Source organism: Fonsecaea pedrosoi (assembly GCF_000835455.1).
Source record: "Fonsecaea pedrosoi CBS 271.37 unplaced genomic scaffold supercont1.5, whole genome shotgun sequence".
Lineage (NCBI taxonomy): Eukaryota > Fungi > Ascomycota > Eurotiomycetes > Chaetothyriales > Herpotrichiellaceae > Fonsecaea > Fonsecaea pedrosoi.
This window is the reverse complement of record NW_013550611.1, coordinates 3,122,739-3,146,601: the sequence shown is the minus strand read 5'-3', so window position 1 is coordinate 3,146,601 and position 23,863 is coordinate 3,122,739. Positions and strand designations below refer to the sequence as shown.

At 51.7% G+C, this 23,863-nt stretch overlaps 9 protein-coding genes across 9 annotated transcripts; 4 read left to right on the top strand and 5 right to left on the bottom strand.

Moving 5' to 3' along the window:
* Positions 1-604: 604 nt before the first annotated feature.
* Z517_08612 (uncharacterized protein) lies at positions 605-8,239 on the bottom strand (the record flags this gene model as incomplete). The annotated part of the gene is made up of 1 exon (XM_013427127.1): positions 605-8,239. The coding sequence occupies one exon, from the start codon at positions 8,237-8,239 to the stop codon at positions 605-607; it is 7,635 nt and encodes a 2,544-aa protein (XP_013282581.1).
* A 1,315-nt stretch (positions 8,240-9,554) lies between these two features.
* Z517_08611 (uncharacterized protein) lies at positions 9,555-9,884 on the top strand (the record flags this gene model as incomplete). The annotated part of the gene is made up of 1 exon (XM_013427126.1): positions 9,555-9,884. One exon carries the CDS (start codon positions 9,555-9,557, stop codon positions 9,882-9,884), a length of 330 nt encoding a protein of 109 aa, XP_013282580.1.
* Positions 9,885-9,925: 41 nt separating this feature from the next.
* Positions 9,926-10,847, bottom strand: Z517_08610 (uncharacterized protein; the record flags this gene model as incomplete). Its single annotated transcript, XM_013427125.1, has 2 exons — positions 9,926-10,014; positions 10,073-10,847. The coding sequence occupies 2 exons, from the start codon at positions 10,845-10,847 to the stop codon at positions 9,926-9,928; spliced, it is 864 nt and encodes a 287-aa protein (XP_013282579.1).
* Positions 10,848-11,283: 436 nt separating this feature from the next.
* On the top strand, positions 11,284-12,118 carry Z517_08609 (uncharacterized protein; the record flags this gene model as incomplete). The annotated part of the gene is made up of 3 exons (XM_013427124.1): positions 11,284-11,444; positions 11,514-11,910; positions 11,972-12,118. The coding sequence occupies 3 exons, from the start codon at positions 11,284-11,286 to the stop codon at positions 12,116-12,118; spliced, it is 705 nt and encodes a 234-aa protein (XP_013282578.1).
* Positions 12,119-12,372: 254 nt separating this feature from the next.
* Positions 12,373-13,271, bottom strand: Z517_08608 (uncharacterized protein; the record flags this gene model as incomplete). Its single annotated transcript, XM_013427123.1, has 3 exons — positions 12,373-12,475; positions 12,531-12,856; positions 12,912-13,271. The coding sequence occupies 3 exons, from the start codon at positions 13,269-13,271 to the stop codon at positions 12,373-12,375; spliced, it is 789 nt and encodes a 262-aa protein (XP_013282577.1).
* Positions 13,272-15,804: 2,533 nt separating this feature from the next.
* Positions 15,805-16,717, bottom strand: Z517_08607 (uncharacterized protein; the record flags this gene model as incomplete). The annotated part of the gene is made up of 2 exons (XM_013427122.1): positions 15,805-16,439; positions 16,519-16,717. 2 exons carry the CDS (start codon positions 16,715-16,717, stop codon positions 15,805-15,807), a joined length of 834 nt encoding a protein of 277 aa, XP_013282576.1.
* A 1,994-nt stretch (positions 16,718-18,711) lies between these two features.
* On the top strand, positions 18,712-19,582 carry Z517_08606 (uncharacterized protein; the record flags this gene model as incomplete). Its single annotated transcript, XM_013427121.1, has 2 exons — positions 18,712-19,018; positions 19,092-19,582. The coding sequence occupies 2 exons, from the start codon at positions 18,712-18,714 to the stop codon at positions 19,580-19,582; spliced, it is 798 nt and encodes a 265-aa protein (XP_013282575.1).
* A 1,166-nt stretch (positions 19,583-20,748) lies between these two features.
* Z517_08605 (uncharacterized protein) lies at positions 20,749-22,647 on the top strand (the record flags this gene model as incomplete). The annotated part of the gene is made up of 5 exons (XM_013427120.1): positions 20,749-21,049; positions 21,102-21,309; positions 21,372-21,833; positions 21,919-22,291; positions 22,348-22,647. 5 exons carry the CDS (start codon positions 20,749-20,751, stop codon positions 22,645-22,647), a joined length of 1,644 nt encoding a protein of 547 aa, XP_013282574.1.
* A 354-nt stretch (positions 22,648-23,001) lies between these two features.
* Positions 23,002-23,787, bottom strand: Z517_08604 (uncharacterized protein; the record flags this gene model as incomplete). The annotated part of the gene is made up of 2 exons (XM_013427119.1): positions 23,002-23,727; positions 23,755-23,787. The coding sequence occupies 2 exons, from the start codon at positions 23,785-23,787 to the stop codon at positions 23,002-23,004; spliced, it is 759 nt and encodes a 252-aa protein (XP_013282573.1).
* Positions 23,788-23,863: the final 76 nt, after the last annotated feature.

Sequence of the window (23,863 nt, the reverse complement as noted above, 5' to 3'; positions counted from 1 at the left end):
GCCATTGGCCTTCATCGTTGATGTGGTCGAGGCTCTCTTCTCCCTGTCGTGTTCTCACGTTCTCCCGAAGAAGAATAGAACCAAGTCTGTCGCTTGCACCTCGTCCTTTGGCGCCTCAAACAGCTTCCACAACTCTTCTATTAGACGGCCCGGCGTGACTCCCAGAAAGCAGAAGGTCCTTCTTCCAGTCGCGTGCGTTGAAGTCGGGCAACACCAATTCATCCTTGCTTATGCGCCTAAGCTGCTCCCAACTTAGAATCATCCTCACACGGCGCCCGGAACCTGAATTGACTCAACCATGTTGTGCCCGTCATACCCATCTTCACCACTTTGCTCCATGCGCCATCAAAACTCTTCAAGCAGGGTTGGTTGCTTTTTCTTTTCATCATGCATCATCATCATTATCGGGAGACCCGCGTGTTGGTCCTCCCAAAGCATTACTCTTTCGCTATCCCGTGTCAATCAGTCCATCGACGCCCAACCTGCACGCCCAAGGTATTTCCGAAAGGACTCTTCCATTCAATGATGTCGAAGGCTTCGCCAGGGCCATTGCTTGCTGCCGCTCAAATTCGTGCGTGGCCAGAAGGGTTGTATACGAATGATCTCACGGGCTAAGCGGATCCTCGTAGTCCTCGGCGCTCAATTCGGCCAGCTCACTGCTACCGTCCTGCCAGTCAGCCGAGCTCAGAGTTTCAACTGCTGTCTCAGCTTTGGTTCTCAATGCCAGCATGTTGTTCTGGATTTCCCTCATCTTCTCCTCATGTACTGGATTCTCGAGTTCAAAGTATGTGAGACAATGTTCCACCACATCGATCACTTGGCTGACTTGGCCGGGCTGGAGAGTGTTACTTTCTCGACTGCGGGGATTCAAGAAGGTGGTCTGCACAAAGTGGGAACAGCTAGTCGCCAAATCGTGCACCGCCGTGACAAGTGTCGAGTAAACTCGAGGGTCTTGGAGAGCAGGCTCCTGGAGAGGGGTGAACAGGATCCTCTTGAGCAAGTCCACCGTCCCAAGACGGATGTTGAATTGACCTTCATTGGGTGCAATCAAGAACGTTGGCGCCCATTGATGCACCGTCTGCAGGACCAGGTCCTCGAGGAAACCCGCGGGAAGGTTAAGGTGGCCATTTTCCACCTTCAACAAGGCTTCAACAAACTCAAAATACTCCCGGGCATATTCCACGCCTACTGTCGCGATGCTTTCCAGGGCGGGTTGAACCAGGTCGAATACCTGATTCTCTGAGTGACAATACTCGCAGAAGGTCAGGACTGGCCGGAGGAAGGCACTGGCTATGTTGATGCTCCGGTCATTGAGCCCATTCACCAGGATGATGGAGAGTGCACCAGCGAGTCTCCGGTCCGTCGAGAACACCTCTATGAGATTATCCGCCATTGACGGATTCTGCCGTCCTGCAATCAGGCGCCTGAGCCATTCCAAGTTGGGGGGAATCTTGTTAAACCCGAGCATGTCCATCTCAGGAACAGTCAAACCGGCTCGCTTGTCATATTGGCGAAAATCTCTGTTGGCAGGTAAGTGGAGGTCGACACTCAGGAGTAAGCTCACAAAGAGGCGGATGAGCACCGGGTGGTTGAATGGTCGATTCCTCTCTCGGGCACTCAAATATGCAGCGTAGCGTGTTTTGAGCCTCCTGGACAACGGGAACTCGGCTTGATTGTTCAAGTGCATCATGATGATATCGACACACTTTTCGAGGAAGTTTTCTTCGAGGACGAAGAGGGTTTCCTCTTCGCCCAACCGATGTATCGCGAATAAGAGGCCGAAATAGTCCGTCCAGCAACGACCTGTCTTGGCTACCACGTCCCACAATCGAGACAAGTGATTGAGACTGCTCTGAAGCCACAAATCGTATTCTGCCGCAACCTTTTCGAATTCCGGACCAGATCGTAGTTCGTTCTTGACGGAGCGAAGTCGATTGAACGTGACGCAGAATAGGTTCGCAAACGACTTCCGGACGATCTGGTAGGGGCTACGGACGACCACATCTTCAAGGACCCGGACGGTTTGTAACCAGTGAGCTATTGTCCTGGTGCAGTCCTTGCACTGCTGTGTGTAAGTGAGAAGAACACCGATAGTCTCTTCAAAGTATGGTTGTTCCTTGAAGCGAGAAGATACTGAGCGCAAATAGTCCAGAACCATTTCAATCACAGCGGATTCGAGGCTGTGATTTTCACTGCATTTATCCGAACCCTGTGGCATGCGTTCGAGGAACTTCTGGACGAATTGCGCGTGTGACGGGTCTTGCGCGCAGTAAGAACGCAGAAAAAGCTCATTTTGTTGGGATATGTGTTGATCCAATCGACGCGGCAAGGGAATTCGTACAGGATTGATCGGGTCGTGGCAACGATATCGCTCCTCGACCTTGCGAATGCTCGATGTCCTCTGGTAGAACAGCATGTAAGCACTATAAAACTTGGGAAGATGGTAAAAGCCGGCTTCTGAAGTGCCTCCGAAGCAGTTGTCACGCATTTGGGTGGTATCAAAAACGCCGACATCTTGGTCATTGAATTGGACCCAAGACTCGTGGACGGGTTTCGCCGACGGCCGCTGGCGGATAAATGAATAGTAGTGACCAGAATCTGCTGTCCCAGAGTGAACAATGACACCAGTGAGCTGGAAGTAATCTGGCTCTCCGGATTGCTGCTCATCGCTAAGTCTTGCGAGAGTATAGGGTGCCATATCGAGAGTGTCGGGAAACTGGAATTCATCGTTGACTTTTGTCCGCATCCCAGTCATGATGTCGTAGTCGAACCGCTTGAGGTTGAATATCAAATTGTCAGGCACGTCTTTCAGACAGGCTCGCTTGACAGCATCCACGTGGCGCCCGCATGAAGTGCAAGAATATTTGTTTTCGCCTTGGAGAACTTCTCCCTCGACATACGCACGAAGACTGTCTTCGAGACGGGCTTTGCCTTTGATCTCCACCTGAACAGCGGAGAAGGGCTCCAGTCGTTCCGAAATGTGGTCACACTCCTTCGACTTGACTTGCTGGACCAGCTGTCCGCCGTACATTGACTTGAATGCCGCCCGGGCCGAAGAATCAATCTGGCCCTCAAGGCGATCAAAGAGCAGGTTGAAGAACTCATCCACATCCATCTGTACCGACACGTCAATTTGCTCTCCTTCATAAGTCGTTATCGCTTCAACCGCCATCGAGGGATCGATAGACTTTTCATAGGAATTTTGCATATATGCGAAGACCTTTGCCAGTTCTAAGACGAGTTTCTGTTTCGATTCATCGGAGCCCAACATGTTCAAAAAGAATTCCCGGAATTGCACGTTCATGAAGAGTTGGGAAAACAACGAGTTGAGGTAGCAAGTGTTGGAAAGATTTCGTAGCCCGGCGTAGCCGACATCTGTCCGGAGATTCTGCCGGTCGTGCGAATAGATGGGTTCAAAAAAGTCTGGAGGCAGTAAGTCGTCCCCCAACTTGGTGACAACCGTTGTGAGCTCTTCCGGTCCGTGGCACAGGGCAAGAATCAGGTTATACAAGCTCTCCCGCACAGTGCTGTCCAGAACTGGCAACCTCGAGTTCTCATCGACCCCTGCCCCGTTCTCGGACAGCGGTGGAAACAGGAATAACGTAATGATCTCGTCGATGATCTGATGGCCGGGAGGAAGCGCATTTAACGTCTTGAGTAGTTTGCAGTTTTCGAGGAGCAGTTTGGTGAGACAGGCAATCACATGATCCTTGAGAGGTTGGCCAACAACCTCGACATGCTCATGTTTCAGGAGGATGGAGATCCACTGGTCAAAGTACTGTTTAACAATCTCAAGAGGAAAAGATTTGCCTATCCTTCTTAGGATAGCAAGCATTGTCTCGCAGACTTCGGCGCAGCGCTCATGCTGCAGACACGCATACGGTAGGATGTCTGCCAGAGCAGTCCACAAATGTGAGAGACAAGTCTCAATGGAAGCGGGTGGAAAGCGTGATCGTGGCGCTCGTGGATTGTTAATCTTGAGGTACAGCTTTGTTCCGACCGCACCAGTCAAACCAACCACAACCTCAAGGATCGAATGCCGCACATCAGTTCGAGGATCAGCGACGAAGGCAGTGACAATCAAGTCTTTGAAGTCAGCTTCAGCCTCCACGTGAGTCCAAATTCGTTCATCATGTAGGCACGCTTCGATGAAAGTTTCCAAGACCAGTTTCACCATGGCTGAGGACGAAATTTCGTCCATGTTGGTGTTGTCACTCTCTAGTGCAAAGCGGAGCAATCTTGAAGCTTGCGCGGCGAATTCTTGATGGTCCACAATGTATTCGCTTGATGTTTCTGCGGACACCTTGGCTCGGAATGCGAGAAGAAGTGCTTCCGCTAAACCGTGCGCAATGGACATCTGGAGCCCATCTGATGGGTTATTCAAGTCCAGTTTGGGCAGTACTTGCACGATGGTTTGAATGCTGTAGATGAGAAATTGAGAATCCGGGCTTGAGCTGAACGACTCGTCCTCAATGCAAGATCGCAAAGCCCGGGCGCAATACAAGAGTTTGAAAGGTTTGCCAGGAGGCAGAAGTTCCGTGGGCGACTTGTCTCTTGATCGTACGACTCGGACGAGTTCGGTCTGCGCCGAGAAGAGGCTGAGGAATGTGTACACCTCTCTTGACAGGCGCTCATCAGCGTCAAGCAGCTCGTAAAGGTCATCGAAGTGGTGCATGATTTTGTTGTCAACCGGTGAGGTGGCACGCGTGGCGCGGGTTGGCGGGCTCTCTGGCGTGTTCAATGTTTTATGAACAATCAGGAGACCAGAGGCTACCTTTGAGTCTGCGATAGTTGTCGACTGTCCTGCGAGCAAAACCTTTTGGCCCATGTTGAATACGGAGAACTGGGTGAAACCACTCGCCTCACAAAGATACTTGTGCAATTCGTCGCAAGTATTCTCGGACCCGATGGTGATATTTTGCACCTTCTCCGTTATATACTTGCTTGCCATGATCTGAATCTTGAGTTCAATAGTCTCTCCTTTCTTGCCTGAAAACTCCGCCAGCCCCTGGATCTGCTGATCGGGGACTGGACTATACCGAGGACGTAGTTTCATGCCTTCAAGAAATTTTCGGAGGAATAGCAGAGACCGATCAAAACGCAGTTCCTCGGCGCGTATTTCGTCCTCCGAGGCGATAATCACCATGGGCTCATCCTCGCCACTCATGGTACCATCTGTGTATGATTTTAGCTTTGCTGCAGACGCCATAACCTGCTGCACCGAGCGGTCCACGAGAGAAGCATGCGTCGCGTCGATCACCTCCTTCGACCTTCGCGTGACAAGGTTGTTATCCAAGTACGTCCGGATGATGAAGTCTGTTGCTTGATTCTCAACAGTGTTTGGAGGCGCATCCAACATGACTTTCCACATTCTCTCGATCCCGGGTACTACAATGACATCCTCAACATCAGTGATATTTTCCGTGGTGCGTCTGATTGTGTGGAGAATCGACACCCTGATGAACTCGAGGACTTGTTCATTGTAGTCTTGGGGTAACAGGGTCGGCAAGTGTTTTTCGATGATCAAGTCCAAGAGGAGATTTTCGTCCTTGTTCTGTTTTATTCTCTCTGCGTGTGTCAATGTCTCCCAAGCGCGAGCTCTGATGGATGTGGGGAGAGGTGAGAATGCATAGAAGGATGTCCAAAGTTCCTGCACGAGATCTGCAGTGAAGACTTCAGGCACATAGATAATGAAGTAGTACAGGCAAGCGGATCGCACCTCGTACATTGCCTCGATTAATTTGACGGGTACACTGCGAGCCAGCATCAGGTCAAATTGGTCACGCAGGTACGCAAAGTCGGCAATCAACAGTGCCAACAAGTTGAACTTTTGTGTGGCTTCAGCAACACCTTCACCTCCCAGCATTGGTAATAGGCAGTTCAAGGCTTGAAGATCACCAGTGGCGTATTCAATGTGGGCTTCGAGGTTCGAAGCCGCCTCGGACATGATCCGATTCCGCTCTTCCTCGTCAATCGTGGGAAAATTAAGTTCAGAGCGACCCAACGACAGAACGTTAGTCAGATGTTGGGCAAAGTCCCTCCGTATGAGCGGCGCTTGTTCAAGAGACGCGTTTTCCTCCATGGAGGCTTCGCGCAGCAATCGTATGCACAACTTTCGTGTTATCGGATCTGTGGGTATTCCAAGATGGAGAGGTGATATGCCAGTCTTAGTTCTGAGATTCTCAAACAGAAGAGCAGTGAACTGCAAGACGTGCAGATCGAAGCGCTGAATGGGATAATCAGATAGTTTTCGGCAGATGTAATAAAGTGCATGAAGGTCGTATACAGTAAAGCACATTTGAAGGAGATTGAAAATCTCATGCGCCGTCCGCGGGTCTTGGCTCTCGACAATGGTTTTCCAGATATTGTCTGTGTCGGCGTCGGTGTATGTCCCAGAGACGCAGAGGAAACCGACCACATTATGGGCTCGACGAATCAACTGGGGGTGGGAGTCGACCCCGACAATATAGTCGACCAATTGGTTCTCCTTGATGAACTTGACCAAGAACTTTACCAGGGGGTGAGACATTGCAGGCTGGGCTTGGCCACTGATATGTTCTTTGAAGACTTGAACAAGATCAGTTGACATACTGTCGACGCCGGAAACTCGAAGTTCCATCCGCCCATTGGTGATGAATTTGCGAAGCGTCTTGAACTTCCAGGCGTATGGCATCGTGCTGGGAAGGTCAGTGAGATCCGAGTCAGCGAACCCAACTCCTGCTGCAGATATTATGTCCTTGCCGATCTGCGGGATATCTACCGCGATTGTCGACACCATTGGATTCAGAAGGTCAATGATCTTCCCCGCGGTCTCTAGATTGAGCCATGCCGCTTGTTTCACAATGGCTTGCTGAATGGCATGGTCTGCTTGTAAAATTATTTCCGCAGCGCTGTTGCGGATGTGGTCAAGTTGTGAGAAGTCGGCATAGACAAAATTTGTCTCGGTACTGTACACATTGGAGATCGGAGCCATGATACAGTTGGTCACCGAGAGCAAATTGTGGAAAGGTCGAAATAGATCAGCTCGCTTCGATATTAGAGCGCATATTTCGGCCATCAAGGCGGAGATGGATGGTAAGAGAGACACGGTCGCCGGGTTTCCAAGGCGATCGATGACGAGCGTGTAGAAGTGGGTGCGATCGAAACTGTGTGCCCGACACAAAGCGTCGTAGAAAGGAATGCGGACCGAGAGGATCCATGTCAGTGGTTGTATGTAGTTAGCACACACCAAGCTGAGTGACTTGAGCTCGCCGAGTTCTGCATCCTCACGGAGCAAACGAAGTCTTTGGGTGTCAAAGTCCATCAGGAGCTTGGCAATCTGAGCAAAGGCGACGAAGAAGTCGACGAGGTCTTCGGTCCGAGCTCCAGGAGGTGGACCGGCCTCTCTTCGCAGCAGGCCTTCGATGAGATCTGGGAGTCGTTGCCAGAAATCCTTCTCCTCTTCAAGCAGTGTCGGGGGGAACTCGTCACAGATGGAGACAAATTCCATCATCCAGTCCTTGACTTGACGGAATATAGCCCCATTCTGACCACCAGCGTGTTGGAAGTTTTCCGATATGCGGACAAGCACTCTATGCGTACTCCCTGGGGCCCATTCTTGAGCAAAGGGGAATGTGCGATTTACATAGCCAGCTGGGACCGGCTGCAGGTGGTCAGATGCGGATGGACTTCCCCCACTAATACGACCCGTCCACCTTGTCTGGTTTGGATCTTGGTCAAAGTCTTCAGGCTCAGCGACCTCGATTTCAGGGCTCTTGCTTGGGGAGGAAGATATCGAGATGATCTCCGCCGACTCAGTCGGATGTGGTTCGGGGGCAGGTACCGCATTGTCATCTCCCTTTGGGTCGGCACAACCAATGGGGTTTTGAGGAAGCGAGGGATTGGACGGCATATCTGCTGCTTCAGCCTCGGTGGTTGGTTGTGTGATTGATTGTGAAGACAACGGGCGGGTATTGATGGTAACCTTGCTGGTAGGAGATATGAGAGCGGGAGGGGCTACAGTTCTGGGAGGCAGCGGCGGAGTCTTGACGACAGCTCTTTCCTCATCCCGGTTGGCAAGGACAACTGGCACTGAAAGTGCGGGGTTGGAATTGTCTTGTTGGAAATCCGACATGACATGCGTCCCATCAGGCTTAGTATCACTCAGCCTTGGACGCTTGTGCTCGTGCTCAGGCAGCTCAGAACCTTCGGTGGAGTCGCTTCGGTTGCGAATCGAAGAATCGGACATTGAGGACGACATGTTACGAGAGTTGCATCTGGAATTCCGCAGGAGCGCGAGGTCCGCGTCCAAGAAAAGGAGAGCGGTGAATTCAAGACTGACCGGAGAATGAAGGGGTGGTTGAGGTGAGGCAGTGAGAGGTCTTGGCAAAGGCTGTAAAAGACCGCCACTCAGAGACAAGGCAAACCAGGATGACTGTCGGATCAGGAGAGGGTGAGCAACGGCTGGCAACTGATGCCCACGGGGGTCTTCACTGCATAGACAGCCGATCTCGTAGAGATTGACTGATGTCGACTTGGGCCATGTCTCTCGGCCAGGGGATGTTGAGTGACGGATGGAGACACGGGAAAGAGGCTTTGTTCAGCGTGTGGTGATGAGAGGCGGGGCCCAGGTGCTAGTCTTGGGGGGTGGGAAATTTACGACATGAGATCGGGAGACGCAGAGGGGGATATTGGATAGTCAGGAGATTTCTACCGATAGGCACTTAGAATGTAGATTCTTTCTGAGGATGGAGAGGAAGGAGAAAATAGTCTAGATGGTGGTGGTTTTTGTGAGTCGAATGGTCGTTGGACAGAGATGGGACCAAGGCTCGCAGGCTGCCGTTGACTTACAGTAGACGAAGTTGTTAGGGGACCCGGCACAACTTGCTTATTGGCGGTCCCACCATCACCAAATTCACCAAACTCACCAAAAACGCGTCTGGCGCGTGAGCTGCCCAGCTAATGGAAAGCATGGAGGGGCTTCCCAGTCCTGCTAACTAATCCTGGTATTCTCACACGTCATGCTCCCCCCTGCGCCTTGTCAGTTACCATCACAAAGATTTTTCTTGGGTGGATTGCCAGTATCGATGGGCATGGACAAACGAAAGAAACCAGCAGTTGTGCATTCTTTATCCCTCCCATATCCAGAGCCACAATGGTATATCTCTCTCTCTAGTGAGGAAAACATTCCTGTAGTCTACCACCCAACTAACTCCAATTCTTTTGCCAGGCCCACCATCTCTCCTGACACTGAGCAGGCACTCCTACAACTCCTCCTCCGGCTACTACAGCCCATTGGCGACTTCAGACGCGACCATGTTCTGCGTTCCAAGGGCAAAAGAAGAAGTGGGAAAATAAACAAGAAGATACAAGAAGACTCTATGCCAGAATGGATGCCTGATGTTTACGACCATCTAACTCTCGGATTTAATACCACGGTCCGCAGGCTTGAATCCTTAGCCCACCAGCGGAAGCCCAAAGTGCTATCTCAGCACACGAACGACGACTCTTCACCGGGACATACGTTTGCAAATCTCTCAGTTGTCTTTGTTTGCCGCCGCAATCTGCCTGACATAATGACTTCCTCCATACCTTTGCTGTTAGCATCCTCAGCTCCCGCAACCACCAGGGCCAGACTAGTCGAATGGTCTTCACAAGCCGAAGAGCAGGTTGCTCGAGCGCTGCACCAGCCTCGTGTCGGTGTGCTCGGAATTGGGGAAGGAGCGCCTGGCGCTGAAACACTTTTACGATTTGTTCAAGACAATGTTGACGCAGTTGATGTTCCCTGGCTAGACCATACACCCAAGCCCACATACCATTCCGTCAACATCCAAACAGTCGAGTCAGTTTCCAAGCCCAAGGCCACACTCCAAAATCGGAACCGAAAGAATCCCGGAGACGGCTGAGAGTGCTTTGAAGCTGGTGAACTGGAAGACTGATGCCATCGTCAACGGATGAATGGAATCCGGACGGGGACATGTCTGCGGTATTCAATGTAGTCTTCACCAAAGAAAGAAACCAGATGCCGTTCTTCATCTGTGAGCGAAACCATTAGCACATCGAGCTATGGAGGAGGCATGAAGCAGCGACTTACGAGTAATTCGATGGTGGAAGAACTTCCACAATACCACGGCATATATTACAAAGCAGATGCGGTTCCCTAGCAGCACTTGTGTTCCCAACCCCCACCAGAAGAATCCGAAATAGGATGGATGTCTGGAGAAGGCATAGACTCCGTCTGTCACCAGGACATGGTCTGCTCTCTTGGTCCACTGGACAACATGATTGAAGTTTGTCTTTGCCTGTCGCATGGCGGCACTTCTGACAAGTTGTCCCAGGACGATCAAAGTGGCGCCCAACCCGACAGTTATTGAGGATGGAACTGACGGAAATATCCTTGGGACCTGGAATGGCAGACTCAGCCAGACTGGGGCGTACTGAGAATACAGCCAGTACCGAACCAGCAATTCAAGCATGGCCGAAGAGTGGGCAGCCGCATACCCAACACCGTTTGAAAGTAAGAGAAAAGACGAGATTGAGGCATCTGGAGGATTGTATCGTGCTGTCATGTCAAATTCGAGGTAGTGAAACAGGGCCAGTGCTGCAACAAAACATGGTGCCCTCCAAAGTCCATAACCACAATACACCAACTCCACGGTCAAGATTGTAGAAATGCCCAGCGCAATGCCTAACCCAAAGGCGCGAATCGCAACCCCTGATAGTGCCCGTTTGCCTCCCGGCAGGTATTGCGGTGGGATGTACATGGGCTGCAAATTCGCGCGAGTACTACCATTGATGTGTTCTTGAATCCGATCTCTGGGGAATTCATGGACAATCCCTGGGGAACTGGGCGCTGAGGAGTCCGACATGCTTTCCAAATGCCGACACCTCTAATAGGCGGAATAGAGGACACCTGGGATGTGGCTATTTAAGGGGTTGTTGTCCTGGCGATCGTACAAATTAAAATGCCCACACTTTGGGAGCTTGCACAAATGACATCTTCAAATAAGCCAAAAGAATGAGTGGATCAAAGAGAATTGCATTACTTGAAAAGAACAATAGTAAGGAAAACGCCTGAAGGGGGTTGTCGAAAGGCTCAAAGCGTCTGCAGAATTGTGTCATCCGACTCTCCTCGAAGAATCTGCCAAACACGCCAAACACGCCACAGGCTCGGCATGTTCTTTCGCATCAATGATTTTCCGGCCCCGGTTTCTCTGATTATCTCCTTGACGGGCCCATGCCATCTTCTTCCTTTTCCCTCTCCATCAGCCATTCCAACTCTTGTTGTTGGGCTATTTTGGAACCATGTGTGATCATCCAGAGTGGCAGAAAGCCCAACGAGGCGAGCTCTATCATGCTTTTGTCCCTGAACTCATCGCAGCTCGAGACCGATGTAAGCAAGCCTGTGATAAGTTGAATTCCTCTGAATCCACAACCCGGCGCCGAATCATCGAAATGTGGAGAGAGTAGGTCGACGCAAAATCGGTCACATATACAAAACCCTCCTGGGGTATAGTCTCATGTCTGCCTTGCAGGATTACTAACGACACCCGCCCCCTGCCACCTCTGCAGCCATCGTCGGTAGACGACGACAGGCTGTTCGAAAAGGAGCCTTGGATCTGCGGTCCACTCCGTGCTGATTACGGCTTCAACATCTTTCTTGGCCAGGGAGCTCAATTGAATTTCAACTCGACCTTCATTGACACCTGCCCCATCCGCATTGGCGCTCGTACCTTGGTTGGACCGAACTGCAGCTTCTATGCTGGGACCCATCCTCTTGACCCGGCGGTTAGGAATGGAACCAACGGTCCCGAACTTGGAAAAGAGATAAACATTGGCGAAGACTGCTGGCTGGGAGGGAACGTTATTGTCTTGCCCGGAGTGACGATTGGCCGAGGCAGCACCATTGGAGCCGGAAGTGTAGTGACAAAGGTAGCGAGCTTGAGGCTCTCCTTACTCTTGCACAAAAATTTCCCATCTGACTTCTTTACAGGACATCCCTGCCTTTCACGTAGCGGCCGGCAATCCTGCGAGGATTTTGAGAAAGATCCAGACTTCGATGGACCCGAGTCAAGATAACTCAACAGTCGCGAAGAAAGACAGCGAGCAGGGAGCGGAAGGTGTGATATCTGCACAATAGACCTTCAAATTCACTGGCAGTACTTGTTTTATGCGTTGCTTCTAGCTCCTCTGCATAGTGGTGCAAGTCTCAAGCCTCCATATTTGTCCTTGGCTGCGCCTTGGACGCGGACAAGTAACGCTTCCAATCTCTCCACTTCTTATCCGGTGACGAATTCTCTGGATATCAGGGACGAACATTGCACTAGTTGTCTTCCAATTCTCGAGATATCTTAGACCGATTGCATGGTTCCAAGGCACTCGTCGACTGACTGTTCAAGTCCACTTCTCATACTCTGGGAAGTAGAGGCTGTGGATTCTTTCCGCATACTTGACGACACTCGCAAAACTTTTTACGAGTGTCTTTGACTCTGGAGCGCTGAGGCACGAAATCAATAAGAGCCTGCGAGGCTATACAAGATTGGGATACCCACCTGTCACTGACAAGCACAGACACTATGAAGCCGAACAACGTCGCGTCGGCCTCCGATGGCTGCTCGCCCCCAAGCAGCCAGACAGGTTCGTCATCGGCTGAAACCTGCCGCAGACGAATGCTGAGGACTTGGTTGATCGATCGCCAGATCTCCGTCTTCAAAACTCGCACCTCGTCGTTGGTCAGGCGTCCCACTCCTTGACCATGCAATGTTTGCGTCACACCTCGATAAATGAGAAACCCAACTAGTACGCGCACTGGGAACGGCATCGACCACAGGGCTTTGTCTCTTTGGACATAGAAATTTTCGAGCCACCGCTCGCGCATCTGATAGAAGTGTCAATTCTCCCGGAAGATGGCCAAAACGTGGAAAACTACTCACGTGGTAGAAATACAGCTTATCTTCCAGCAGGGCACGAAGAGCAAGATCTTCTAGCTTCAATTGCTCCGACAAGCTCCCATTCAGATCTGGAATACAGCCCATGCTCAGTAGCCTCTGGATGATCAACGTCGAGTCTCCCAAGAGAGAGGGTCTGTTGTGGCCATCGCTCTGGAGAGGACCGAGATCCACATAAGGGATTTTGCCCTTTGGCGCAACTTTTGCTGACCCTGCTTCGACATCGTAAGCCAGGCCAGCATGTCGAAAGCGGAATTCGACCTTCGTCACGAAGGGCGACCAGCTGTATACTCCCTTTTCAGGCCAGCCACGGGAGAGAATTAACTTGGAGTTTCCGGCTGTCATTCTCTTTCAAGCTGATGAGAGCAGTGACGTCCAATTTATCGATGACTGCACAGATCAAAGGCACGAACCAAACTTTGCAGAGTCCAGGAATCGGAGCGCTCATTGATATATTTACACCAGGACCTCAATCTCGTCTAGCAAGGCCGGGCCCAGTCGGCGTCTGATTTCTCAAACACCGACTCGGCTCGGAGCCACCGCGAACCGGCTCAAACATCCCCTTGGCGAAACAACCGAAGGGACAGGCGCACTGACTTCCTTGATATTTTGTTTCATGTATTCGGTACTGTCAGGAAGCTGGTAAGGAGACGATGGGAGAGGGACGATGACTTTCGGGCATGAAATTCCCTTTTTGCAATTCGGAGGATATCTGCTCCAAATAACACCAGCCAAGTTGGTGCAACAAGCAAAGATTTCGCTGTCAACGAGCAGAGGCCTTCCTGGCCATTCGTGGTGCGGCAGAGAGTGGCAGCTTCAACGGCCAAGGCGAAATATTTCAAGTCAACCCAGATGGCTCCCACAAAGATGAAAGAAAAGAACACCACGGTCAAAATTCCCCAGGGTTCAACTGAGCAAAAACTCACTCCCCGATTTCATCCACATTATTTTGCGGTGTGCACGAGGAGTGAGAAACCTTTCCCATTGCTTTTGCAGCAGGTGGTTTTTTGGAGTAACAATCATCCGAAGCACCCAACTAGGTGTATTCCTTCCTGTAGCATTGCACAGGAGAGAGATCCTAGGCCCCGTCCGGCTTCATCCGAATTGTTGGGGGGAAATGGACAACAATAATATATGAAGGGTCGATGTGGAGAGCTGGGTAGAGGTCTGGCAGAATTCTGAGGACTTGTATGGATGGGAACAGTATATCTTCTTTCACATCCCTCAAAGGTCATGGATCATATGCCCTTCCACTGTCAGCCTACTTCAAGTCCACAATGCCCGCGGCGATACTATCCTCCAAGCTCGTCCACCCAGCAACGCCGAAGAATGATTTGATGAGATCTTACGATTTCACAAGGACATGGCAAGGCCTTAGCAAGGCCACCTCGCCACCAATGGATATTGAGGCGTACATCATCTCTGGGGTATTGGTACTGTCGATACTGGGAACGGTTGTTCCGTACGTGAAGTTATGTACATGCCCTCTTCCGTTGATCTTGGCCTTGGGCTTGACCTATGAACTAGGGGGGAAGGTATACTCAGGCATCTTCTCATTCCCTAGACTAGGGGTTCGTTGCGAGGGCAAGTAGGGCAGACGAAGCTCCCTGGTGCGCAGTGAACCAGCTCTTAGCAACGGGGTCATCATTCGCCATGCAGCTCCGTGAGGTTGGTTGGAGAGGAGGCAGAGTAGATTCTATGGGCTTGTGCTTGAGCTCATGAGCAATGCAGGACGACAGGACAGGTATACCTAGAAGAGTAGCCTGGCGGGCCAAAACCAAAACCAGAACCAGAACCAAGACCAGAAGCGCACGAGAAGTCAAGTCAACGCCAAGTCAATGGGCACACAGAATCCCCATGTAGGTAGATAGGAGGTGTGTAGAGAGCATGCAAAGCTCGCCTGAGCGAGTCATGAATATTCCGAAGACATCGCACCATAAATAATGGCGACCATGATGGTACAGTAATACCAGTGCCACCAATGGAACCAGACCAAATGTGCTGACATAAACGCATGCTCGTATACGTACTTAACTGCTAGTGTACTTGTGTACATGGCGGTAGGCATGCTTACTAAGGACCCGAAGCGACTTTTATGTTCTGGCTCCGCATTATTTTATTAGTGCCGAGTACAAGTATGTACCGTATGTACCAAGTCTTTGGGCGTTAGGTGGATTCCCATTCAATTCAATTCAATTCGGCTCTGCCCCCACTCGACTAGACTTCGACTCCACCATACAAGTACAGAGTACGGAGTACAAGTAATAGATGGCGTCGGCGTCATGTGGGCTCTTTCTGACCTCTGCGTGAAGATGTTCCGTGGCGGTATGGCGGTATGGCGGTATGGCGGTATGGCGCAATATGGGTATATACGTAGCTACTGATTTCATGAGTCGCCGGCGTGTGGATGAGCTATGAGATGAGATGAGATGAGACGAGATGAGATAGGCATGGATCGTGTCACCACTCATCGCTCATCGCTCCAGCTTAGAGGGAGAGGGAGAGGTGATAGGTGAATCCCACTACTGAGGTGGCATTGGGTGGGCGGAAGAAAAGAGTAACAGAAGCAGAAAACCCGGGTGACGATATGGTCATTGGTCATTGGTCATTGATCAAGCGGCATATGTTCAACAGTAAACGCATCCATCCATATTTTTGTCATATTGTCGTCGTCATTATCGCTGTCCTGACAAGCCTGCGAGGGCAGAGCACAAACCCGATGACCTGGGATGACATCTTTAAAAAGCATCACATTACAACTCCTTGCCGTCGCATAACACTTACTACAGAGTAGTTACCTAGAGCTGTAGGTATTGCTCTTTCTTTCGTCGATCAGTCCCAGAGGAAGGGGTTATTGGCGTTGTTGTAGGTATGTGTCTCAAGCGAGCAGTGCCAGCACGCCCACCATCGCCAGTGCGACAGCCGCCGTCGCAAAAGCCCCCTGGCTCTCGAAACCCTTTCGTGCAGCACCAGCGACCTGAGTCACCGTCGCGGTCGTGGCTGCGGGCGGGGGCGACACGACTTCGGTGCTGGTGGTCGCCGCCGGGGTTGGGGGGAGGGTGCTAGTGCTGGAGGTCGTGACGATTACTGTTATGACGGTCGGGATCGATGCCGATGAGGTGGGAATCGGTGCTTCCGTCGTGGTGGTAGGCGGTGCCGGTGGGTTTTCGGTTGTGGAGGGAAGTAGTGGTGTTGTCTCGGTGATGCCTGGAGTCGGTGTAGGCGTGGGTGTGGGAGCTGTGGTACCTCCGGCGCCGACAGTTGCGACAGACGCCACCGTGTTTCCTGCTGTCGCCTTGCAATCATCCGGGCCGAGCGTCACCGACGAGCCATCCGTGTCGACCAGGACAGCGCAGGTTGCGTCGCTGCAACACACGCCCTTGGTGTCGCAGAAGCCACAGGTCAGACCGATCGCGCAGCCGCCGCCGGCACTGTCGTCGCAGCAGACATCGCCCTGGGGCACGGCGCCTCCGTTGGCGCAGCATACGGCGTTGGCACCAACATAGCAGCCATCTAGACCGGGTTAGTGATTGAGTACGAGACAGATGGAAGAGCTCTTCAAGGGTTCAACAGTGGTGGTCGTTAGCCGTACCGGGGCAAGGCGTCGAGTCTGCTGGGTCACAGTCATCTCGTTGGAACAGACCGTCAAAATGTAAGAAACCGCTTCTCAGTTGGCTAGAATTGCGTACGCTGCGCGTGTAACCCTGAGAGAGGTCGATGGGATGGAGAGGCTGGAGATGCGTGGCGACAACGACAGTGGAGAGGAACACCAAGGGCAGAAAGGGCGACATTGCAGATACCATCGTCTCGGGCACGTATGAGTAATAGCACGGAATTGAATCGACTAAACCGAAAACAACCTCCGCTTGTTCCCGGAAAATTCGAATACCTTGGAATAGTGAAAGCGTTTTTCTCTCCTCGACCATTTTCTGGACGATGTGCGGTATATGAGTCCCTCGACCTGGGGGCTCGAGCTGGCACCGTGCTGGCACAAACTCCCTCATTCCCCTAGGTACCTAGACCGCGGGATGAACACGAGGAACACGAGCCCTGAGAGCATCCAGGAAGACATTAGGGGCCATTTACCCGACACATGTTTCCACGATGCACCAACGACAATGGCTAGCTAACCCTTGTGGCGTCGGAGCTTCAGAAGCTTTCACGAGCTTAGTGATTCTTGTTTTGGTCTTGGCGCTGCTTCTGTAGACGAAGGGCGAGTTGTTTGGTTCCAATCAAGGTGACAGCAAAGATCGAGTTTGCTTTCAGCTCAGCCGCACGGAGCGATCGCAACGCAAGTACGAGGTCAGCCGAACGTCCAGGCAATGCCTAGACTCGATCGGAATCCCTCAAAAACTCTCGAGTCTGTCAGCGAGATCATGGATCGAGATTGTAGGACTGGTTACGATGGAGGATTTGGCGTAGAGACCGGTACCTCTCAGAGGTAGAAAGGCAGGGGGCTCAGCGGTCTAGGGCTGTGAATCATGGGTACGGGGAGGCAACACAAGTACATGGTAGTAATATGAAATCACAGTCCGAGTACTCACAGGAATGAAAAGGCACATAGTCATAATAAGAGAGAAGAGGGATGAGGAGAGCTCTTTACACATATCAATGGAGCGGAGGGTGGGAAGAGGGATACACGACGAGGTACGAGGCACTTGTACTCAAAAAGTAGATAGATCCTCCGGAGAATTGTTGTTCCATGAATTCTATATCTGGAATAGCCTAGAATTTCTTGGCACCAACCTATTCCATTCCAGGTATCCATCTCGCGACCACCATCAGCATCAACGGTCTTCTTTCTTCACCACCTACTTGTAGATTGCTCGAGAACGAAGAACCTTATCAACATTTACGGGTCAATCCTAGGGTGAGCGAAGGCTTTAACATGAGCTTTGGCTGAGCCTTTGGCTGCGCACCACTGAGCGCCTAATCAAGCCTCTCGGAGTCGTACAACCCTGCCTTTCAACGAGACATCTGTTTCAGATGGGTGCTAGGGGAACCTGGTAAATCGCCAACCTTTGCTCTGCGACAAAACCCGTCCGAACACAAACGTCTGCTCATTAACCACTGGTTGTTAGCAGCGAGGAGCTTACAGAAGATGAGAGGTACGGAGTACAGCCTAGCTAACGGCCATACTTCCGTATGAGGGTGAAAGTGCCGTGGGAATGAGTTGTTCAACAGCAGTCCCTGATCGATCAACAGGCTCTCGAAACTTGGTCGAAACTTGCTGCAGGCACATGCATGAGAGCATGCATGAGACGCGGATATGTGTCAAACGTGATCCGAGACCTCTTCAACGTCCCACCACCGGATTAATGCCTAGAAGACCTTCTGAATCACTTTGATTCACGCTCACAAGGTGAGGACTTTTGGGCTAGATTGATCTTTGTCGACTCCATGAATCATGGTTCGGATCAACGGTTCGCCTGGTAAAGCTTGACTTTGATCCTACGCGAAATAAGGCGCAAACAAGGCACCTGCGCACCGGGGCACACGGGCTGCAGGAGGCCTAATACAAGGCACGACCCCTGCTGCCGCTAATGGGGCGGAAACCCTATCTGTGAAGCCTCTGGAGATCGAGCGAGGGGCAAGCCGCGAACGTCCTGGGCTCATGCCTGTGTAGAGGGACTGCCAATATGGAGTTCGAAATCTGTTATTATCCCCCTAAGGAGACCCGTGTGCCTCCTCTGCACCAGAATCTCTCTTCATTGTTGACATCCCCGTACTAACTTTGGATTTCTTGGCCCACTTTTGCCACGACATTCACTCTACGTGCAGAAAGATGAGGGCTATTCAAGCCTGTTGGATGGTGTTCTCCCTGTTGCTTCGGCTCGCAATTTCATCCAAGACGTGCTACACACCGGCCGGCGAAGATACGAATGGCCCTTACTCGACCCCCCAGAACAGCACCTATCAACCATGCAACCCGACAGACGGCACGGTGTCAATGTGCTGCGCCAGCTGGGACACATGTATGCCCAACGGTCTTTGCTGGAACGAGGCGTACCACATCTGGTGGCGTGAAAGCTGTACTGATCCAGATTTTACCGATCCCAATTGCGTGAAGCTGTTCACCAACATAACTGGAGGTACGTATGGAACATGGTGCTGCGATTTCCCATCTCTTGCGTACATTGAGTGCTAAAGTATATATCTATCTAGACACGACAGTATCGAATTGTACCGACGGTAGTTGGTGTGTCGGCACAAAAGGTGGCTGCTGTTCGGATCATACAGGAGTCTTTCTTGCAGCAAACAACGACACCTTACCTGTAACCTCCACTGCCGCCATCTCGGCCAGTCCCACTCCCACCGTTTCTGCGAGCAGCACGAGTTCGTTATTGATAACAACAACTATCGCTTCCTCAAGTACCACACCCTCGTCCATCGCATCTGAAGGTTCACATTCTCTTTCCGCTGGCGCCAAGGCAGGTGTAGGCATTGCTACAGCTGTAGCTGTCTCGATGCTGCTTGGGCTGCTCTATTTGTTTGTTCGTCGGCGTCAGAACAAACGTAAACAACTCCGAACCGGTTCTGACAATCTGCTTCCAGCAGAGTCCAAGCCCGATAGAGCAGAAATCTTCTCCACTCCGGTGTTTGAGAAGGACGGCTCTCGTTTGAAAACGAGAGCGCCGGCGGAGATGGAAGGATGAATCAGTGAAGAAATTAAGAAATACGAATCATGAATGTTCAAATTTTTGAGAGGGATCAAATAGTCAGTATCAAGGGCACTTGGCGACTAGGTGTCTTGAGCAGTTGCAGAGCGCAGGAATACAATAATAATTGGGGTCGACTACCATTTTATGAAGTTGAGTGTCCTATCCTGTAGGTCACCCTTGAACAACGCTTCGAGTCCATGGATGCGTATCGTATACTGTAGGTGGAATCCTTTCCGCCTGAAGCCTCGTGTGAGACGCCACGCCACTACATATATCGAATATCACCCACCAATCAGCGGTCTGTGACCATTCGCGACTCCAATGAGAAGCTCATCAATTGGAACACGATTTTCCCCGAAGACAAAGGATATAGTTGGCACGCGGCACTGCACAATGCCAATATGTAGTGTTTCTAGCAGCCGATCGATCCATAGAACAGAGGCATATGATATCAGGGGATTGTGCGACACATGGAAATGACAGATCCGGGTGTCAAGTGACGAGGCTGTTCGACATGATTGAACTCAGCCTTGCGGCCACTTTCCCTATCAAGACATCATCAACGCCATGTCGCCCAGAGCACGACTGTCACCGTCTATATTTATAACTGGTTGTGCCTCAATTGTCCCCTCATAGCCTTGTCCTACCTCTACCTAGCACTCCATGTCACTCGGCGCCTTGTCACACGGGCTCACAGTAAGGCTGTCAATAGCGCCTTTCTGGCAAGAGAAACAGACGTCACCACTGTTGAAAGAAGACCACAAGTGAAGAAAAGAGACTCACTCTGTTGGACAAAGCAGGACGTTCAGTTGACACTTGAGCACAAGGCATCACATCTCTTCTTCACTTGTGCCATGAACCACGTGAACAAACAAACATTGCCTGCGGGTTCCTTCTCTCCTCCTCGTCCATCCTTTCCAACTTCAAGTACGCGACTGTCGAACTGCGCCTGCTTCATTCTCCTGATTGCTCCATCACTTGTTCTTCTCTTTCTCCTGCACACCTCGAGTCCTCTTCATCCTCTCCCTGCATCGACTTCACCGCATCCTCGCTTCGACATCGCTGTGCATACTTCCGCACCTGATCCAGTGTATCAGCATTAAAAACATCGTCCAGTCGCAGCCACACAATCACTATCTTAACGTCTCTAATCACTCAACATGCCTGGTGGTGGTGCTGTTCACCTTACGGCCACGACCGATGTCGCCCGGATCGAAGCCCCTGTCACTTTCAGAGCCTACCTGATGTGCGCCTTTGCTGCCTTCGGAGGGATCTTCTTTGGGTATGACTCAGGATACATCAATGGCGTGATGGCAATGAAGTACTTCATCCATGAGTTCACCGGCAAGCCGTATCCAGGGGCAGATGCTACGGCTCCAGAGAAAGCTGCTTTTGCCGTCCCTTCATCGCGCCAATCCCTGATCGTGTCAATCTTGTCTTGTGGAACTTTCTTTGGCGCAAGTAAGTCGGCTGGAAATCGTTGCTCTCAAGCCATGCTGACTCCATCTTTCAGTCATTGCCGGTGACCTAGCCGACTTCATCGGCCGCCGAACCACCATCATTGCCGGTTGCTTCGTCTTCTGTCTCGGTGCCGCCCTCCAGACTGCTTCCACAGCTTATGGCCTTCTCATCGCCGGACGTCTCATAGCTGGCTTTGGTGTTGGTTTCGTGTCTGCCATAATCATACTGTACATGTCGGAAATCTCGCCCCGCAAGGTTCGGTAAGTCTCCCAAGGTCTAGCTGGTGTTTTTTAAGTGGCCAGTACTGATGCCACGAATGTAGCGGTGCTCTTGTGTCTGGCTACCAGTTCTGCATCACCCTCGGGCTCTTGTTGGCATCGTGCGTTGTCTACAGCACGGAAGACTTCACCGACTCCAGCTCATACCGAATCCCAATCGCTCTTCAGATGCTCTGGGCTGTTATCTTAGCCGCAGGACTGTTCGTGCTGCCTGAATCTCCACGTTATTTTGTAAAACGTGGGAAACTCGACAAAGCAACCCATGCTCTTGCTAGGCTGCGAGGTCAGCCTCGTGACTCTGAGCTGATCCAGCAAGAACTGGCAGAGATCGTCGCAAACCACGAGTATGAGCTGCGGGTCGTTCCCCAGGAAAGTTACGTTGCGAGCTGGGCCAACTGCTTCAGAGGGAGTCTGTTCAGACCGAGCTCGAACCTGCGACGGACCATTTTGGGTACTTCTTTGCAGATGATGCAGCAGTGGACCGGAGTCAACTTCATCTTCTATTTGTAAGTCATTTGGCAACTTGCACATCTCTCGCATAGATCTTACCACAGGCCTTATTGAACTGTATGATGCTAACAGGGAGGATAGCGGCACCACTTTCTTCACCCAGCTTGGTTCCATTCAGAATCCCTTCCTCATTTCACTCATCACCACCCTCGTGAATGTCTGTTCGACACCAGTGTCATTCTGGATCATCGAGCGATTCGGTCGGCGGTCCATCATGATCTGGGGCGCTCTCGGCATGGTCGTGTGTCAGTGCATCGTGGCAATTGCGGGAACTATCGACGGCCGCAACCCACAGACAGTCAAGGCGGAGATTGCATTCATTTGCATTTACATCTTCTTTTTCGCAACCACTTGGGGACCAGGTGCGTGGGTGGTGATCGGAGAAGTCTTTCCTCTCCCTATCCGATCGCGCGGAGTCGGGCTATCTACCGCCTCGAATTGGCTGTGGAACTGTGTAAGTGGACATGCTTTTCCGTTTGCGAGACTTCACTAACGCGATCCATGTGATAGATCATTGCCGTCATCACACCATACATGGTCGGAACCGACAAAGGCAACCTCGGGCCCAAGGTTTTCTTCATCTGGGGTTCCCTGTGCGCATGCTGCCTTGTGTATGCCTATTTCCTCATTCCTGAGACCAAAGGCCTTACACTCGAACAAGTTGACCGCATGCTGGAAGAGACGACTCCACGGACGTCATCGCGATGGACGCCGAAGACGACCTATGCGGCAGCAATGGGAGTTAATGAAGCTGGTGAACTCAAGTCAGAGGTTGTCGAAGGCATCCAGCATAAGAGTTCTGCTGTTTGAGGGCAATTAAATCTGTGTGATTAGATAGGGATGTTCAGGCTTGCGGTCACTCAAGATCAAACAAGGACAGACAATCTGAGGGCGGATGGATAGATCGGCAAAACTCCGGTTACGCCTGTTGAGGCTGTAGCTGTAAGAGGTTCACGTCTACTACCGAGGGATAGTCAGATAATGGTAGAAGTTCTATGTTCCATACCATATTTCCAGGTGGATGATTCTCTCTGAGTAAACAGGAAGAAAGAGGGGAGCAGACGACACCTTGTGGCTTCTATATGGACCCTTTTCCTGGTTGGTCGGTCTATGTAAACACCCAACGAATTCCCTGTAAAGAGGTATGACAGGCAAACAAAACTGCTATAATTTGGCCTTGTCCTGGGACCACGGCTCACCCACCAAGGTCAAGCCGGTGATCTTTTCTAGTTCCTGGACGGCCTCCTTTGTCTTGCCGAGGACGACGCGGATGGTGCGCATGCCCAGGGCGCGGGCGGTCTTGAGGTTCTCGCCAATGTCGTCGAGAAAGACGATGTCGTGGAACTGGATGTCGGACCCCCACTTCTCGCGCATCAGGGCCAGGGCGTACTCGTAGATGTCGCGGTTGGGCTTGCGCATGCCGACGTGGGCGCTCGAGACGAAGATCTCGAAGACGTCGCGCACGTCGACGGGCGACGGGTTGTTGAACGGGTGGCCCTCCGGGTAGACGGTCGTGTTGGACAGCGCCGCCAACCGGTACCGCCCGTCGGCCTGCAGCTTGAGCAGCGCCGGGTACATCCACGGGTCCGGGTTGCGCGAGTAGGTCATCATGTTCCAGTACAGCGTCTTGGTGTCGAAGTTGGGCACGGGCGGCAGTTTCGACGGGTCCGTGATGGACAGCTTCTCGCGGTGGAACCGCGCCCACAGGTCCGCCCGCTCCAGGTCCGCCTTGAACAGCCGGAAGTAGTCCTCGTCGTTGGGGATCTCGCCGCGCTCCAGCTTGTGCCACGCCCCGTCCGGCGTCAGCTCCCGGATCGAGTAGTTGATGTAGCCCTTTGGAATGCCGTTTTCGATCTCATACTCGAGGATGGCTTGGAAGGGCGATTGGACCTAAAGAGAGGGAAAACCAGTCAACACCTGTTCATCTCGGGCGTATCTAGCCTTGGACATGCAGGGGTTTCTCTCTTTTCTCTCTCTCTCTCTCTCTCTCTCTCTTTCTCTCTTCTTCATATTTCCTTCTCTCCTG